The following is a 17884-nucleotide window of genomic DNA, read 5'->3' as shown; positions in this document are numbered from 1 at the left end:
ATGCAGTATGTTACGACCAGTTTGCGCTGTCCCAGTTCTAATTGCAAAATTTCCAGTCAGTTGAATGTTATATGTTCAAAAATAAAGAGTGAATACTTGTGACAAGTATTCATTTTGTGCACATGCACAGGGGGCGAGATTCTCCCAAAACGGGAGAAATCGTAAAACTGCCGTAAAACCCGGGCGGGTTTTACGGCAGCGCGCCCCTTCCCGATGGGGGACCGATTCTGGTCCCCCGTCGGGGCTAGCAGCCCGACGTCGGAGGCTCCGACAAGTCGGGCTTAACGAAAATCGTTAAGCCCGCTTGCCGGAGTTAGCGCCGGCTGACGCGTCATATGACGTCAGCCGCGCATGCGCAGGTGGGAAGACTCCACCCGCGCATGCGCGGGTGACGTCATCGCGTTTTTTGCGCGAAACCCGCGCATGCGCGGGCCGGGTTGCCCCTCAGCCGCCCCGCGTATTGATACTGCGGGGCGGCGGAAGGACAAATAGTGCGCGGGCATCGGGCCCGCTGCCCGCGATCGGTGCCCACCGATCGCGGGCCCATGGCACCCTTGGTACGGCCGTGGTACTGCCGTGCCAATCGGTGCCATGGTTATTTTTTGCGAGTTTGTCACGACGTTTTTACGAACGGCAGGACCAGGTGTGTTTGCCGTTCGTAAAAAGGTCGTAAAGGGCTGGGACTTCGGCCCTTCTAACAGCTGAGAATCGCTGCCGGCCGTAAAAAAACGGCGGCAGCGATTCTTGTCGGGATTTCGGCGGGGGGGGGGGGAGAATAGCGGGAGGGCGTCAAAAAAGTCGGGAAGGCCCTCCCCCTATTCTCCCACCCGTCGTGGGGGGGGGGGGAGAATTTCGCCCAGGATATTTCCAGTGAGGCTGCAAAGTAATTTGAAAGAGGTCTTTTGAACTTGTTGCAAGGCAATGCAAGTGCTTAATATGGAGAATAAAATTATACAGCACAAAAAAGCTTTTTGGCTCTTTGTATTTCTGGCAGCTTTTTTTTTGTCAAGATAGCCAATTAATCCTACTCCTGTGCTCTTTCCCGATAGCTATGTTATTTTCCTTCCTTCAAGTAATTATCCATTTTTCCTTTGTATGTTACTATGGAGAGTTTCTTGTCATCTAACTTTGGAATTTTGCCTGTAATCCCAGTCAGTAATGTGACCAAGCATATCGGAACCAAGCATATCGGAAAGGCTTTAGCTAATCATGGTGGCAAAGCGAGAGAAGCTCCAAGGAAATCTAGACCCAAAGTTTTTCCCCATATGAACATAAAGAATTTCCTTGGTCATGATCAGCTTCAGCAGCTTTGATGTAACATTAGCAAAAACCACGTAAAGTAGGGTTTCCACTGATCTTCCACACAAGCTACAACAGTTTACAGGAGAATACCAGAGGACCTAAGAATTAGGCATTTTTTAAAATTGCTACAAAATTAGACAGTTGTAAGATTATTCCTGAAAGAAGAATATTTTAATATTGTTGTCTTGCATATGAATTCTGTGTATTCAATATGTCTGCTATTTGCAGTGTGTGTTCTATGGGCCAGTGGAAATGCACTAATCTCAGGTGTCCAGGGCGATGTTCCATTGAAGGAGGTTCATTTGTTACTACGTTTGATTCAAGACAATATCGATTCCACTCAGTCTGCATCTTTGTGCTGGTCAAAGTAAGATCTTGTGCCAGTTTATTCATACTTTATGAAGTTAAATGACAGAGTGAAGTTAGTGTTTGATGTTCCTGAAAGTTACTGTTAGCGTATGATTGGGTAATTTTAACTATTATGTTTAATCCTGGCAAACCTTTGATGCTTGGAAAGGCAAGCAATGAAGAAAAAGCCCCAATGTTGAGGCCCTGTTAAAGAATGGGTCCTGATAGCAAGCTGCTGCCCTTCATGATGTTCTGAGGGCAAGGTGCGGGATTCTCCGACCCCCTGCCGAGTCAGAGAATCGCCGGGGGCCACGTCAATCCCACCCCTGCCGTGTCCCGAATTATTCTCTGCCACCAGAGATTGGCCGGGGGCGGGAATCGCGCCGCGCCGGTCGGCGCCCCCCCCCCCCCCCCCCACCCCCCCTTTCCCGGCGATTCTCCGGCCTGCGATGGGCCGAAGTCCCGCCGCTGTCCTTTCAACCCTGGCTGGCGTGGCGCTAAAGGCCATTCACGCTAGCCGGTGGAGCGCCAACCACTCCGCCGCGGGCCTAGCCCCTCAATGTGAGGGCTTGGCCCCTATAGGTGCGGAGACTTCCGCACCTTTGGGGCGGCCCAACGCCGGAGTGGTTCACGCCACTCCATCACGCCGGGAGCCCCGCCGGGTAGGGGAGAATCCCGGCCAAGGTCTTGAGGGTGAAGCCCTCAAAGACAGAAAAGTTAAGGGCAAAGCTCTGCCTGTAGAAGGATCTCTGAGGGTCAGGTACCGCTTATAGAAGGACTCTTTTAGGGCGAGGCACTGAAAGAAAGGTTCTGTCTATAAAAAGATTTTTAAAAATATATATTTACAGAACATGGGATCACTGGCTGGGCCGGCATTTATTGTCCAATCCTAATTGCCCTTGAGGAAGTGGCGGTGAGCTGCCTTCTTAAACTTCTGCTATCCTTGTGAATTAGGTACACAGTGCTGCTAAGCAACAGTGAAATAATGGTGATATATTTCCAAGTCAGGAAGGCTTGGAAGGGAACTTCCAGGTGGTGATGTTCTCAAGTGTCTGCTGCCCTTAACCTCCTAACTATTAGTGGTCATGGGTTTGGAAGGTGCTGTCTGTGAAATTTGGTGAGTTCCTGCAGTGTGCCTTATAAATGGTACACAATGCCACCACTGTTCATTGGTGGTGGGGGAAGCAAATGTTTGTGATTTGGTTAACAATCAAGGGGCTGCTTTGTCCGGGATGGTGCTAAGCTTCTTGAGTGTTGTTGGAGCTTCGCTCATCCAGGCAACTCCAGAGTATTCCATAACACACTTTGACTTATGCCTTGTAGTACAAGCTTTGGGGAGAAGGGGGTGAGTTACTCACCACAGGATTTCTAACACCTGACCTTTGACGCCGTCTTTATATGGCCAGCCCAGTTCTGTTTCTGGTCAACAATAACCCCCAGGGTATTGATAGTGAGATTTCAGCCCAAGGGGCGCTAGTTGAATTCTCTCTTGTTAGGGATGGTCATTGTCTAGCACTTGTGTGGTTAAATGTTACTTGCCACTTGTTAGCCTGGATATTGTCCAGGTTGTGCTGCATTTGGACATCCACAACTTCTTTGTCTGAGAAGTTGATAATGTGCTGAACATTGTGCAACCATCAGCGGCGCTGCTACTTCTGACCTTACGTTGGAAGGAAGGTAATTGATCAAGCAGCTGAAGGTTGTTGGGCATACGACACTACGCTGAGGAACTCTGAAACAAGGCTCTGCCTATAGAAGGGATTCCTTCATAACCTGAGTTGCCAAAACATCATTCATTAAAAACATTTTGTGGAAATAAGGTTCTTCTAACATGTAACAACAGACCTCTCCTTTCCCTGCTTTCCTTAGTAGAAAGCAGATTTGCCTGTTGGGAATATTATTGCATCTGCGACTTGGAAGAACAGTAATGCAGAGTAGTTTTTTTTTGTCCTCTTTCGAAAGATACTGGGCGCGGTCTTCCCAAGAGGGAACAAAGTCTCCAAGTGAGCGCATTTAGCCGCATATTTCCCGGAACTCGCAAAGCCGAGAAACACACAGCTATTCAACGCGACTCATGTTGAATAAGAGGCCTGAATGGAGAACACGAGGCCGAGGCCACACATATCCCCGTTTTTTACAATGGGGAGCTCTGCTCACCGGAACTCCCTGTTGTAGCGAGAGTTTAAAAAGTGTCACGATCACCAAGGACTCCAAAAGAATCCCCAACCTCCCTTCCAGCTGAACGCAATATGGGAGGGGCCCCAGCACCCCCCATCCCCGCACTGCACCCCCCACACCATGCAACCCTGGCCCGATTGCGCACGCACAAACAAAGCCAGTTTGGCACCTTGGCAGTGCCATGCTAGCACCCAGGTCGCACTGCCAGAGTGCCAGGCTGGTACTATCAGGATGCCCAGGTGGCACCAGCAGTGCCAGGGCACCACCCTCCCCAAAGGCCATGCAGCTGGGAACCTCTGATCTCCTTGGAGACTCCCATGAATGCCATTCCCTCTGGTCCTCGTTTGGGGACCTATACGAAACGGCGCTCAAACAAGGTCCCCGAGGTGAAGGGATTGAATTACAAAGCTGCAGGTACCTTGGGAATTTGCACATTTGAGTAAAGCTTACTGCCTCGCTCTAATATGCAGATTTGCCAAAAAGTTGCAATGAGTGGGATTCACCTTGCAACGTCTTGCGAGATTGTGTTGAATCTCGCGAGGCGTTGTGAGCCGGGTAGATCCCGGGGTCTCCCAGCTTTCAATGCCACACAGCGCCGTGGCGAGCTGCTTTTCCGGTGCAGTGTGGCCGGGGGATCGTGCCCAAAATTTTAAATTCAGGAGGTGTTGAAAGTTTCATTCTATTTACCAGCAAGTACAAATATGGTATTGGACCATAGCTGCTTAATTTGGATTACTAACAGTGAAGCTGGTCCATTTTAAGTATTAATATGTGATAATCTTGTATGGATGCCTAATAGGTTTTTTAAACAGTAGGGAATTTAAACAAAAATGCCCTTCAAAAATAATTCATGGATGGATGAATGACGACTGATTAGATGGGTGTAAGAATAGTCTACTCTAAATATAGTAAATAATATTTCTCTATAATCATCTCATTAACTGGTGATTTGTATTTTATCCCTGCAGAGTCCAATAATACCTAGCAATGGACACATCGAGGCACAATTTGAGAAATCTGGTGTGAAGCCCACAGAAACCTCTTTAAGTGCGATAATTTACACCAGTGATAAGGTAAGTATTTTAGTGTAGCATACTGATGAAAATATGGATTTGAATTGAAGAAAAGCCATAACAGATGATTGAATTTTATGGACCGGAAGAAAGCCATCATGTCTGTGCCAGCTCTCTGAAAGAGTATACACTTAATCCCATTCCTCTGTTTATCCACTTCCCTTTCACAAGATTTAATGGATTTAATACTGTTTTTGGTACACTTTATACGTCTCAATAAAATCCACGTAAAAATAACTTCTCGGAAGGATAAATTTGGAGCGTCCATTTTCAGACAGCTGACCCAGACAGGGTAACAGCTGAATCCTCAAATGGAGAGATCCTGAGAGCCCAGAATTGTGGACTTCTGATCTCATCATAATATAGGGCTGGATTCTCCCACCCCGCCCGCTGTAAGAACGCCACGGGCGAGCCATGTACAATGGAGAACTCAATTAACATTGGGCGGGATTCTACAGCTGCATCTGCCCGATGGCCATAGAATCCCACCATAGATGATGCAGCACTATCAGCCCACTCAGGATAATGCTCCAGTTTCTAGGCAAGTGATTGGGTTTGATCACAGGTTGTCGAGTAGTAATGGATGAATTTGTTGTCAGGATTCCATTTGTTGCAGGGGTGGGGGTAGTGGGTAACTAGTTTGCAGGCTTCACAAATATTGTTGGTAGGTCGAGAAATCTCCAGGGTGAGTTTTGGGGTTAGAGTGAGGGGTGGACTGAGTTAGCAATTGTTGGGTTAGGGTTGGGGGGGGGGGGGGGGGGGGGGGCAGGGAGGTGTCGCACAAGTTGTTACTGGAGGTCGGAACCAGAAAGCATGTTGGATATTATGGAACTGACAGTACTGATGATTGTTAAGTATGTGCTGTTTACTTACATGGTGTTTAGAGTTGGATTTCTCGGATATGTCCATACTGACGTCATCTGCCTCAGGATAAACCAATGTTTCAGCAGAGAACACAGGCACATGTGTAAGCCTCTTCTCTGAATATGCAAATAAATGAATGCATGCTTCAAATATGAGTAATGGATGAATTTTGTCAGTTCTTTACCAAGATGGTGCCTTCCACACTCCCCATTGGGAATTCTCAAGTAGCTGCATAGTACCTAGAAAAAGATGTTACATGTAAGGCGGGGCATGGGTTCACTAAATAGACCTAGTTTTAAAAGTACCAGTGACTGTAAAAGAGAGAAGATGGTGAATAGGCAAAAGAAAGTGAGAGAAGTTTTTTGAGTATTGACAGTGAACAAAGCTGTCTCCCAAATAGCAAGAAAGAGATAAGGGCAAGGTTTAATTGTATTTATGTAAATGCATGGAGGATAGTCAACAAAATTGGCGAACCGGAAGCAGAAATTGCCCTCTGGAGTTGTGATATCGTAGCATTGACAGAAACATGGTTCGAGCCTCAAGAAACATGGGAGGGTCCAAAGCTAGAGTAACCTTAATGACTAAGGATATTCATGATAAGATAAGGAGAAACAGAAAGCATTCGATGAATGCCGGAATAATAATAGCAAGAGTATCTCAAATTCAGGAGAGGATAAGGCTGGAAAAAGGAAGGCTAAGAGGAAGCATAAGAAAAGGATTGCAGGCAGTGCTAAAGCAAATAGCAAAATCTTCTTCAAGCATATTAATGGTAAAAGATTAGTGAAGGATATAGTGGGCCCTATAAGGGATAACTGCTTACTGAAGTGAAGGGTATGGTCGTGGTACTAAATGAGTATTTTGCTTTGTCTTCACCAAATTAGAAAATGGTGACAATGGCCCAATTGAAAATGTGTGTGTTGGGCAACTGAGCAGTATAGTAATAGATTAAGAAAAGGTGCTAAAAAGGCTGGCAGCACTCCAGGTAGAGAGTTCGCCAAGCCAAAATGGGATGCATCCTAGATTGCTGAGAGCGGTAAGCAAGCATATTGTGGACCGTTGACTGAAATTTTCCAGGTCTCTCTTAATACAGGATTAATCCCAGGGTACTGGAGGATTGCAAATGGGTCAACATTGTTTAAGAAAAGGACAAAGAATAACTACAGACCTGTCAGCTTGACATCAATAGTGGGAAAACTGATGGAGGCCATAATGAGGGATGGGAGGCCATAATATACACTTGGAGAAAAGTAAGTTAATACTAGTCAACATGGCTTTGTCAAGGGCAAGTCATGGCTGACAAATTTAATTGAGTTATTTGACGAGGTGATACAAGCAGTGGATGAAGGTAGTGCTGTGGAGGTTGTACATTTGGATTTTCAGAAAGCATTTGATACAGTGCCACATGACAGATTGGTTGGCAAATTCAATTTTGTGGGGATTGATGGGTCCTTGGCAGCATGGATTAGAAGTTGGCTGAAGAGAGGAAACAGGTATAGAAGGGCATTTTTCAGAGACAAGTTGAAAACTTGTCTGTTCCCCAGGGCTCAGTGTTGGGACCCTTACTTTTTCTGATTTATATAAAGGATTTAAAAGTGGGTGTTGAGGGCAAAATCTTTAAATTTGCGGATGATACTAAGCTAGGAAGAATGGTGCATTGTGAGGATGACACTGAGCGACTTCAGAGGGGCAGATACCTGGCGGATGAACTTCAATGCAGCAAAATGTGAGGGAATGTATTTTGGTAGAAGAAACATGGAGAGACAATATAGGCTCAATAGTACAACTTTGAGGAGAGTACAGGAGCAGAGGGACCTCGCGGTTCAAGTGCATAATTCTCTGAAGGTGGCCAGGCAAGTTGAAACATGTGTTAAGAAGGCTTATAGCATCCTTGGGTTTCTAAATAGAGTATAAAAGCAAGGAAGTGATGTTACACCTCTACAAATCATTGGTCAGACCACATTTGGAGTATTGTGTTCAGTTCTGGGCACCTTATTTAAGGAAGAATGTTAAAATCCTGGAGAGAGTGCAGAGGAGATTTACTTGAATGATAACCAGGAATGAGGAATTTTAGATTCAAGGAAAGATTGGAGAAATTGGACTTGTTCTCCTTGGAGCAGAGAAGATTAAACTGCGACCTGATTGAGGTGTTCAGAATTCTGAACAATTTTGAAATGTAAAGAAGGATATTTTTCTACTAGTTGATATGTCAGTGACTAAAGGTCACATTCAAGATGATAAGCAAGAGAACTAGGAATGAGATGAGGAGAAACTTCTTTACCCAGAGAGCTGTTGAAACAATTTAGCCCTATCTCCATAGACCTCTAAATTCATCGGTGAGGCAACTTGTGTCCATATACAGAAAGACGTGGACAACATTTAGGCCTGTGCTGATTAATGGCAGAAAACATTCACAAGTGCTAGAGAAGTCCATCATCAATAAGAAAGAATCTAACCTTGTTCCCCATGAAGTTCAATGGCATTACCATCACTGAATCCCCACAATCAAAATCGTGGGATTTATTGTTGACCAGAAACTTAACTGGGCCAAATTAATAAATGCTGGCTACAAGAGCAAGAACGAGAGGTCATAGTCTTAGGATAGCAAATTTAAAATGGAGTTGAGGAGAAACTACTTCTCCCAAAGGATTGTGAATCTGTTGAATTTGCTTCTCCATAGTGCAGTGAATGTTGGGACATTGAGTAAAAATGTAAGGAGGAGTTCAGACAGATTTTTAATTGGTAATGGGTTGAAAGCTTATGGAGAACGGGCAGTACGATGGAGTTAAGGCCAGGATGAGATCAGCCATGATCGAATGGCGGAGCAGACTCGATGGGCCAAATGGCCTAATTCTGCTCCTATATCTTATGAACTTTTTAAAAAAATGTATCAGGCATTTATATCACCAAACAGCAAACAAATCAAATAAGAGCAGAAGTAATGTTGTTCACCATAATAAATAACAGCACCCACTCCTCACCTGCCCTGTCCCTCCTCCTGTCCAGCCTACTTCATTTTACCCTTTTATTCCATCCCCCCTTTCCCCTCCACTGACACCTTAATCCTCCATAAAGAATTCAATGAATGGTTTCCACCTATGGGCGAACCTATCAACTGACCCCTCAAGACCAAGTTGATCCTTTCCAACCTCAGGAATTCTGCCAGCTCACTCACCCACAGCCCCACTTTCAGTGGCGCCGAGTCCCTCCACCCAAGCAAAATCCGTCTCCGGGCTATCAGGGAGACAAAGGCCAAGACATCAGCCTCTCTCGCCCCCTGAAACCCGTGTCGTCCGACACCCAAATATTGCCACCTCTGGACTTGGGGCCACCTTCACTCCCATTATCTCGTGCATTACATCTGCAATCCCCTGCCAGAACCCTTTCTGTTTCGGACACGCCCAAAACATGTGGACATGGTTCACAGGGCTCCCCTCGCACCGCCCACATCTGTCCTCTACTCCCTCAAAGAACCTACTCATCCGAGCCACCGCCATATGCGCCCTGTGGACCACTTTGAACTGGATAAGTCTGAGCCTTGCACATGACGAGAACGCATTTGCCCTCCGCAGGTCCTTCTCCCACGTCCCGGCCTTCGCCTTCCCCCCAGCTCCTCCTCCTACTTCCATTTAACATCTCCCAACGGGACTCCCTCCCAATCCATCAGCTCTTTGTAAACCTCTCACATCTTCCCCTCCCCTACTCCTTCCCTCGACAACACCTTATCTTGCAGTCCCAGGGGTTGCTACCTGGGAAAGGAAGGCACCTCCCTCACCTCAAAATCCCGAACCTGTAAAACCATTCCCCACAGGCACCTCACATTCCTCCTCCAGGTCCTCTAATTTAGCAAAGTTGCTCTCTACGAACAGATTCCCAAACCACTCAATCCTCGCCTGTCACCACCCCCGAACCTCGCATCCAGCTCCTCCGGTGCACTCCAGTCTCAAATACTGCCTCCATACCCTCAAGGTCAACACCATCACAGGGCTCAAGGAGTATCTGGCCGGTGAGAATGGCATAGGCGCTGTCAACAACATCCCTAAACTCATTCGCCTGCAAGTATCTGCCTCCATCCGCCCCATACCAAACCTTATCGCACTACCCATTTCCTGACCAGAGCGATGTCAGCTGCCCAAAAGTAATTCATTATTTTCAGCAACGCCAACCCCTCCTCTCCTTGCCCCTGCTCCCAAAAAAAAACCTTGACCCGCGGGGTCTTCCCCATCCACATAAACCATGAGATCAACGCATTGACCTTTTTAAATAATGACTTCGGGACAGAGGTTGGGAGGTTCTGAAATATAAACAGGAACCTTTGCAGCACCGTCACCTTCACTGTTTGCACCCGTCCCGCCAATGACAGTGGCAGCACGTCCCACCTCTTAAAATCCCCCTTCATCTGCTCCACAAACTGGCGGTCGAAATAGGTGTGATGCAGGAGAATCAGAAGTGATTAATGGAGAAGGTGGAGTACTTGGAGAATCGCTCGAGGAGACAGAATTTACAAATTGTGGGGATGCCTGAATACATTGAGGGGGCGGACGCTGGCACATATGTAGCTAAGATTCTGGAGAAGTTCATGGGGGAGGGGGCTTTGACCGGTCACTGCAGGTCGACCGAGCACACAGAGCGCTGATGAGGAAGCTGCAGGCAAACGAGCCACCAAGCACGATGGTGGTGCGTCTCCACCGGTACCTGAATAAGGAACGATATTGAAATGGGCGAGGCAAATGATGAGGTGCACCCGGGAAGGGAACGGGCTTCGAGCCTACTAGGACCCAGGTGGGACCTGCCAAAGAGGAGGGCCGGGTTAAATCGGGTGAACGATGGCTCTTTAAGAAAGGGGTGAAGTTTGGGATGTTGTTCCCAGCCTGCCTCTGGGTAACTTTTAATAGAGGAACACTATTTCGGAACGCTAGAGGAGGCGATGTAATTTTTAAGAGACAGTCAACTGGCAGGAGGAGGGCACTGAACTTTGGAGGAGGTGCGAGGAGATGTTAGCTTTTTCTGTTGCTTTGTTTTATGGTTGTTGGAGACCCTTTCTCCTGTGAGATGTTTTGTTGGGTTTGGTAGCAGGATGCATGGGGAGCATCGACGGTGAGTACACCTTTTTCTGTTACTCTGCTGTTTGTTCCATGTAGGTATGTGAGTGAGGGGGAGGGATAGGAGACTCAGTGGCCTTGGGCGGGGGTGCCAGGCTAGCTGGGCAGGCAACCTAATGGGAGCGCAGTAGGGGGGGAGGGTGGCCTGGTGGCTAGCTTAAAGAAGGGGATGAGGTTGTTGTTTTGTTTGGGGGAGGGGGTGCTGCGGACAAAGGTGTGGTTGCTGAGACGCAGCAAGTAAAGGAGTGATGACAGTGGACATCTGAGGGTGCCTTGTTGGGTGGGGGGGGGGAGTTGCATGATGTAGGCTGGCAGCTGGCCCAAAAAAGAATAAGGTCGGCAGGGGATGGAGGGGCGGGGTGCCCCCCACCCCCCGACCAGGCTGGTCACATGTGAGAGGGCTGAGTGAGCCAGTCAAACTGTCGAGTGTGTTCTCACACTTGAGGAGCTTGAACACGAACGTGGCCTTTCTGCAAGAAACACATCTGAAGATCAGGGAGCAGATAGGATTAAGGAAAGGATGAGTAGGGCAGGTCTTTCACTTGGGATTGGACATGAAGGCGAGGGAGGTAGTGGTGCTGGTAAACAAGTGGGTGTCGTTTGAGATGGGGAACATCGTGGCAGACACAGGTGCGGGGAGGTGGGTGGTTGGCGGTTCATAATAGTAAGTAGGTAGCTGGAGGAGATGCCCATGGTTTTGGTTAATGTTTATGCCCCAAACAGGGACGATGTGGAGTTCATGAGGTGGGGTTGGGGAAGATTCCGGACCTGTACTCGCATCGGTTGATCTTGGGCGGGGGGGAAACTTTAACAAGGTAATTGAACCAGGTCTGGATTGGTCGAGCCTGAGGTCGGGGCTGGTGATGGTGGTGGCAAAGGGGCTGAAGGGGTTCATGGAGCACATGGGGGGGTGGACCCGTAGAGGTGTGGGAGGTCGAGGATGAAGGTGTTCTCGTTCTTTTCCCATGTGCACTGTGTGTATTCCCGGTTTGATTTTTTTTGTGGTGGACAAGACGCTGCTGGCAGGGTTTATCGACTCGGGGTACTCAGCAGTTGTGGTTTCTAACTACGCACCCCACTGGGTAGATTTGTGAGTGGACCAAGGGGGAGGGTGCACAGCACCCACAGTGGAGGTTAGATGTAGGTTACTGGCAGATGAGGAGGTGTATGAGAGAGTGAGGGCTGCCATCTGGGCATATGTGGAACTGAATGATACTGGGGAATTCTTGGCCGCCACAATATGGGAGGCGCTCAAGGCAATGGTTGGGGGGAGTTCAATTCGATCCGGGCGCATAGGGACAAAGAGGAATGAGCAGTGATGGCACGGCTGGTGGAAGAGATTTTGCAGATGGACAGGAGGTACTCGGAGGCCCCAAAGGCACGGGTGTTGAGGCAGAAGCTCCAGAGGGAGTTTGGGCTGCTGTCCACGGGGATGGTAGTAGGGCAGCTGCGGATGGCCAGAGAGGCAGTGTATGAGTACGGGGAGAAGTCTAGTGGGATGCTGGCCCACCAACTTAGGAAGCAGGAGGCAGTGAGGGAGATTGGAAGGGTGAAAGATGGGATGGGAAGATCCGGTGGGGGTACTGGATCTGGTGGGGGTGAATGGGGCATTTGTGGAATTTTACAGGAGGCTTTATGAATCAGAGCACACCGTTGGGGAGAGGGAATGCGGCAGTTCATGGATGGGTTGGAATTCCCCGAGGTGGAGGAGGAACTGGTGGAGGATTTGGGGGCCCCCATTGGACTGGTGGAGGTGATGGAGAGTATGGGGGCAATGCAGGCAGGGAAGACCCCTGACTCGGATGGGTTCCCTGTTAAATTTTATAAGAGGTTTGGTGGGAACGTGGGGCCTCTGCCGATGTGGGCATATAATGAGGCGAAGGAAAAGGGGGAGCTCCCCCTACATTATCGCAGGTGTCCATATCCCTATTACTGAAGAAAGATAAAGATCCAGAGCAATGTGGGCCCCACCAGCCGATTTCGACATTAAATGTGGACACAAAGTTGCTGGCGAATATCTTGACCTTGCGTGGCGAGGACCGTGTACCAGGGTGATAGGGGAAGACCAGACGAGGTTTGTAAAAGGCTGGCAATTGTCGGTGAATGTTCGGAGGTTATTGAATGGGATAATGATGCCCCCGGAGGGAATGGTTGTGGATGTGGCAGTGGCAATGTTGTAGAGATCGGGTGGAGTGGGAGTATAGATACAGATCTGTGTTAGGACGGTTTGGGTTCTGGCAGGGGTTTATGGACTGAGTCTGGCTGTTGTACAAGGCACTGGTAGCGGGCGTGCAGATGAATCGGGTGAAATCAGGGTACTTTGGGTTACCATAAGACATAGGAGCAGAATTAGGCCCCTTGGCCCATCGAGTCTGCTCCGCCATTCAATCATGGCTGATTTTTTTTCTCATTGCCATTCTCCTGCCTTCTCTCCATAACCCCTGATCCCTTTATTAATCAAGAAACTATCTATTTCTGTCTTAAAGACAGTGATTTGGCCTCCACAGCCTTCTGCAGCAGAGTTCCACAGATTCAGCTCCGTCTGGCTGAAGAAATACCTCCTCAGATCAGTTTTAAAGGATCGTCCCTTTAGTCTGAGATTGTGTCCTCTGGCTCTAGTTTTTCCTACAAGTAGAAACATCCTCACCACGTCCACTCTATGCAGGCCTTGCAGTATCCTGTAAGTTTCAAAAGATCCCCCCTCATCCTTCTAAACTCCAATGAGTACAAATCCAAAGTCCTCAACCGAGTTACATCGTGGGACAAGGAGGGGTGCCCACCCTCCCTATTTCTGTTTGCCTTGGAATAGAGCTACTGGCAATGGCGCTTAGAGTGTCCAGGAGTTGGAGAGGGATTGTGTGGGAAGGGGTTGAGCACAGGGTTTCGCTGAATGCAGACAACCTGTTGTATATCTCTAACATGGGACGGTGCCTCGGTGTGGGCTCCGATCTGTGACAATCACAGGTTTACATCGGGGGGAGCTGGATGCGAGGGGTGGCAGCAGGCAGGGATTGAATGTTTGGGGACCTGTTTGTAGGGGGCAGCTTTGCAAGTTTAGAGGACCTGCAGGAGTAATATGAGCTGCCCAGCAGGAATGGGTTTAGATACTTATAGGTTCGCAACTTTGTGAGGACGCAGGTGCCATCCTTTCCCGGATTGTTGCCCTTGAGTTTGCAGGATAAGGTGCTGTCATGGGAGGGAGTATGTGAGGGTAAGGTGTCTGAGATTTATAGGGAGCTAACGGACTGGGAGGGTCCTGACAGGAGAAGTCAAACGGAAATGGGAGGAGAAACTTGCGGTGAGGGAGGTTACGGAAGCTGGGATGTGGGAGGAGGCTCTGAGGAGGATAAATTTGTGCTCGTTGAGTGCAAGGATAAGTGCCTTATCCAGTTTAAGGTAGTTCACAGGACGCACTTGATAGTGACGAGGATGAGTAGGTTTTTTGAGGGGGTAGAGGACAGATGTGGGCGGTGCGCGGGGAAGCCCGCTATCCATGTTCACATGTTCTGGACATATCCGAAACTGAAGGGGTTCTGACAGGGGTTCGCAGACGTAATGTCTGAGGTGTTGAGGTTGCAGGTGGTCCCGAGTCCAGAGGTGGCGATGTTTGGAGTTTCGGAGTGTTGGAGTGTGGATAAAGGGGGTCTAATGGGGAAGACAGGGTGGGAGGAGGGGGAGGACAGGGAGGTTTGTGTGTTACTTAGCTAGTTATTTATGATGATGTTCCTTTTGGTCTTGCGATTTTTAATGCATTTACTGTTTATATAAATGCCTTCAAAACATTTTTTTTTTAAATACCCCATTCACCACCACCAGGTCCAGCACAAGCCTTCCCATCCTGTCCTTCACTCTGCTAATCTCCCTCGCTGCCTCCTGTTTCCTATGTTGTCCCCCTGGCCCTCCGCAACTGCCCTATCGCCTTCCCCGTGGACACCAATCCAAACTTCATCTGCAAAAATCCGAAAATTCCTTCGCCCTCACAAACCTCCACGGATCCACGCGCCACCTCCCCCACCCACCTTAGGCGCCATAAACCCCTTCAGCTGTTCGCCACTGCTGACACCTTCACCAACCTCATGCTCGACCTGTACAAACTTGGCTCAATGACCGTGTTAAAATCCTCCCCCGTGATCAACCAGTGCGAGTCCAGTCAGGAATCTTCCCAAGCAGCCGCCTCATAAACTCCACATTGTTCCAGTTTGGAACATAAACATTTACTAGCTCCACCGGCAATCCTCTCAACTTCCTACTAACCATCACAAACCTCTCCCCCCGAATCTGCCACTATGTTCCCCACCTCGAAAACCACCCACTTGTTCACCAGCACCATCACCCCCGTCTTCATGTCCAGTCCCAAATGAAACACCTGTCCTACCCATCCTTTCCTCAGCCTTGTCTGATCCCCAATCTTTAAATGCGTCTCTTAGAGAAAAGCCACATCCACCTTCATCCTGCTCAGGTGCGTGATGACATGTGACCGTTTAACAGGCCCATTCTGCTCCCTCACAAATTCACGTGACTAGCTGCTGCCTCCCCTACCGACTAACCATATCCCTTTTTGCACCAGCCCCAGGCCCTGTGTCACGCGATCCTCCAGGACCACCCTCGGATATCCACCATAATCACTCCCTTTCCAGCTATGCCACCGCACTCTTGTCAGCACCCCTCCCCCCCCCCCCCCCTGCCCTACACCAATCACCTGGCCACCTCCCACTGTGCTCCCGTTAACTTGCCTGCCCAGCTAGCATGGCAGCCACCGCCCAAGGCCTCCCAACCTCCTATCCCCTGATGCATGCATGCCCTTAGGAAACAGAGAAACAAATAAACAGAAAAAGATGCGCTCAACCTTGATGCTCCCCAAGCACTCCACCGCCAAGACCAACAAAACATTTCAAAGGAGAAAAAGCTCTCCAACAACCACCAAAAGGAAACACCCCCACACAGCTCCTCAAAAGTTCAGTGCCCTCCCTCTTCTGCCAGTCCATTGTTTCAAAAACCCCATCACCTCCGCTGGCGTACCAAAATAGTATTCTCGATTCTGGAAAGTCACCCATGTACAGCACTCCAAACTTCACCCCTTCTTGAAGAGGAAAACCTTGGCTTGCTTTAACCGGGATCTCCAGTTCTGTGTTCAGATCTTGGTCCACCCGCAGCTTGCTCTCCTCCTAGATGCATTTCCTCGTCTGCCTCGCCCACCAAAGAATCTTCTCTTTGTCCAAGAAGCAATGCATCACCTTCGGCGGGTCGCCCGCCTGTGGCCCCTTCATCCACGCCCTGTGTGCTCGTTGGACCTCCAGAGGCCAATCAAAGACCCCCTCTCCATCAGCTTTTCCAATATCTTGGCCACATACGTGCCAGCCCCGCCTCCTTCAATGCCTTCAGGAATCATGAATCCTCACGTGTTCTGCCTGCTGGAATTGATCTCCAGATCCTCCACCTTCTCCTTCATAGAACCATATAATCATAGAATTTACAGTGCAGAAGGAGGAAATTTGACCCATCGAGTCTGCACCGGCCCTTGGAAAGAGACCCCCACTTAAGCCCACGCCTACACCCATCCGGGTAACCCAGTGACCCCATCTAACCTTTTTGGACACTAAGGGCAATTTAGCATGGCCAATCCACCTAACGGGCACATCTTTGGACTGTGGGATGAAACCAGAGCACCTGGAGGAAGCACACACAGACACAGACACACGGAGAATGTGCAGACTCCACACAGAGGGTGACCCAATCTGGAAATCGAATCTGGGACCCTGGAGCTGTGAAGCAACTATGCTAACCACTGTTTTACCGTGCTGCCCTGCAGCCACTTTTGGGTCTCCCGCATCACCCCCATCTCATCAACCAACAAGACAAGCTGTCCCAGAGCTGAAGGGGTTGGATTACGAGGAGAGGTTGAGTAGACTGGGACTGTACTCATTGGAATTTAGAACGATGAGGGGGGATCTTATAAAAACATATAAAATTATGAAGGGAATATATAGGATAGATGCGGGCAGGTTGTTTCCACTGGCAGGTGAAAGCAGAACTAGGGGGCATAGCCTCAAAATAAGGGGAAGTAGATTTAGACTGAGTTTAGGAGGAACTTCTTCACCCAAAGGGTTGTGAACCTATGGAATTCCTTGCCCAGTGAAGCAGTTGAGGCTCCTTCATTAAATGTTTTTAAGGTAAAGATAGATAGTTTTTTGAAGAATAAAGCGATTAAGGGTTATGGTGTTCGGGCTGGAAAGTGGAGCTGAGTCCAAAAAAGATTAGCCATGATCTCATTGAATGGTGGAGCAGGCTCGAGGGGCCAGATGGCCTACTCCTGCTCCTAGTTCTTATGTTCTTATGTTCTTATGGTCCTCGTGCTCCCCCACCGCCTCCTCCACTTTCTGGATTGCCTGGCCCTGGGACTCCAGCCTCTGCTCCACTTGGTCAATCCCTGCTTTGAGCACTCTACCACCTTGTCTAGGTTCTCCAGGGTTTCCCTTCTCTGCTGGCTGAAGTCCACCAGCTGCTCTGTTGACCACTGGATAGGCCCTTTGCCCTTCGCCACCTTGACCTGTGCCGCATCACGATTCGCCTACTCCAGCAGTTCCCTTCTTCTAGTTTGTGGATCCATACACCAGCCACACCAGAGGAGTTACACTTTCTCGTGGGACTCCTACACCTCTTTCCATCCAAAATTCCACCTCTTAGACGGGGAAAGGATGAAAATATCTATCTTGAGCAGGAGCAACCAAATGTGCGACCACTCACTCCGTGGCTGCCACCGGAAGTCTCTTATAAACTTATAAGAGCAGGTCAGAGGTTTGAAATTCAGCGGAGTGTAGTAACCCTCACCTCCTGACTCCCCAAAGCCTGTCCACCTTCTACAAAACACAAGTCAGGAGTGCGATGGAATATTCTCCACTTCCTAGATGCATGTAGTGACAAGAACACTCAAGAAGCTCAATACTTTCCAGGTCAAAGCAGCCCACCTGATCAGCACCCATCCCTCCCATCCATTACCTTAAATATTCACTCCCTCCGTTA

At 48.8% G+C, this 17884-nt stretch overlaps 1 protein-coding gene across 1 annotated transcript in view; it reads left to right on the top strand.

The window, feature by feature from the left end:
- LOC119971581 (mucin-6-like) overlaps positions 1–17884 on the top strand; it is a 246839-nt gene that overhangs the window by 14502 nt on the left and 214453 nt on the right. The window contains exons 4-5 of the mRNA XM_038807348.1: positions 1531–1669; positions 4797–4901. Of these exons, the coding sequence (XP_038663276.1) occupies positions 1531–1669; positions 4797–4901 (244 nt within the window). The remainder of the gene's footprint in view (positions 1–1530; positions 1670–4796; positions 4902–17884) is intronic.

The sequence above is a fragment of the Scyliorhinus canicula genome, chromosome 9 (genome assembly GCF_902713615.1).
Source record: "Scyliorhinus canicula chromosome 9, sScyCan1.1, whole genome shotgun sequence".
In the NCBI taxonomy this organism is placed as follows: domain Eukaryota; kingdom Metazoa; phylum Chordata; class Chondrichthyes; order Carcharhiniformes; family Scyliorhinidae; genus Scyliorhinus; species Scyliorhinus canicula.
This window is presented reverse-complemented; position numbering and strand designations above follow the sequence as displayed.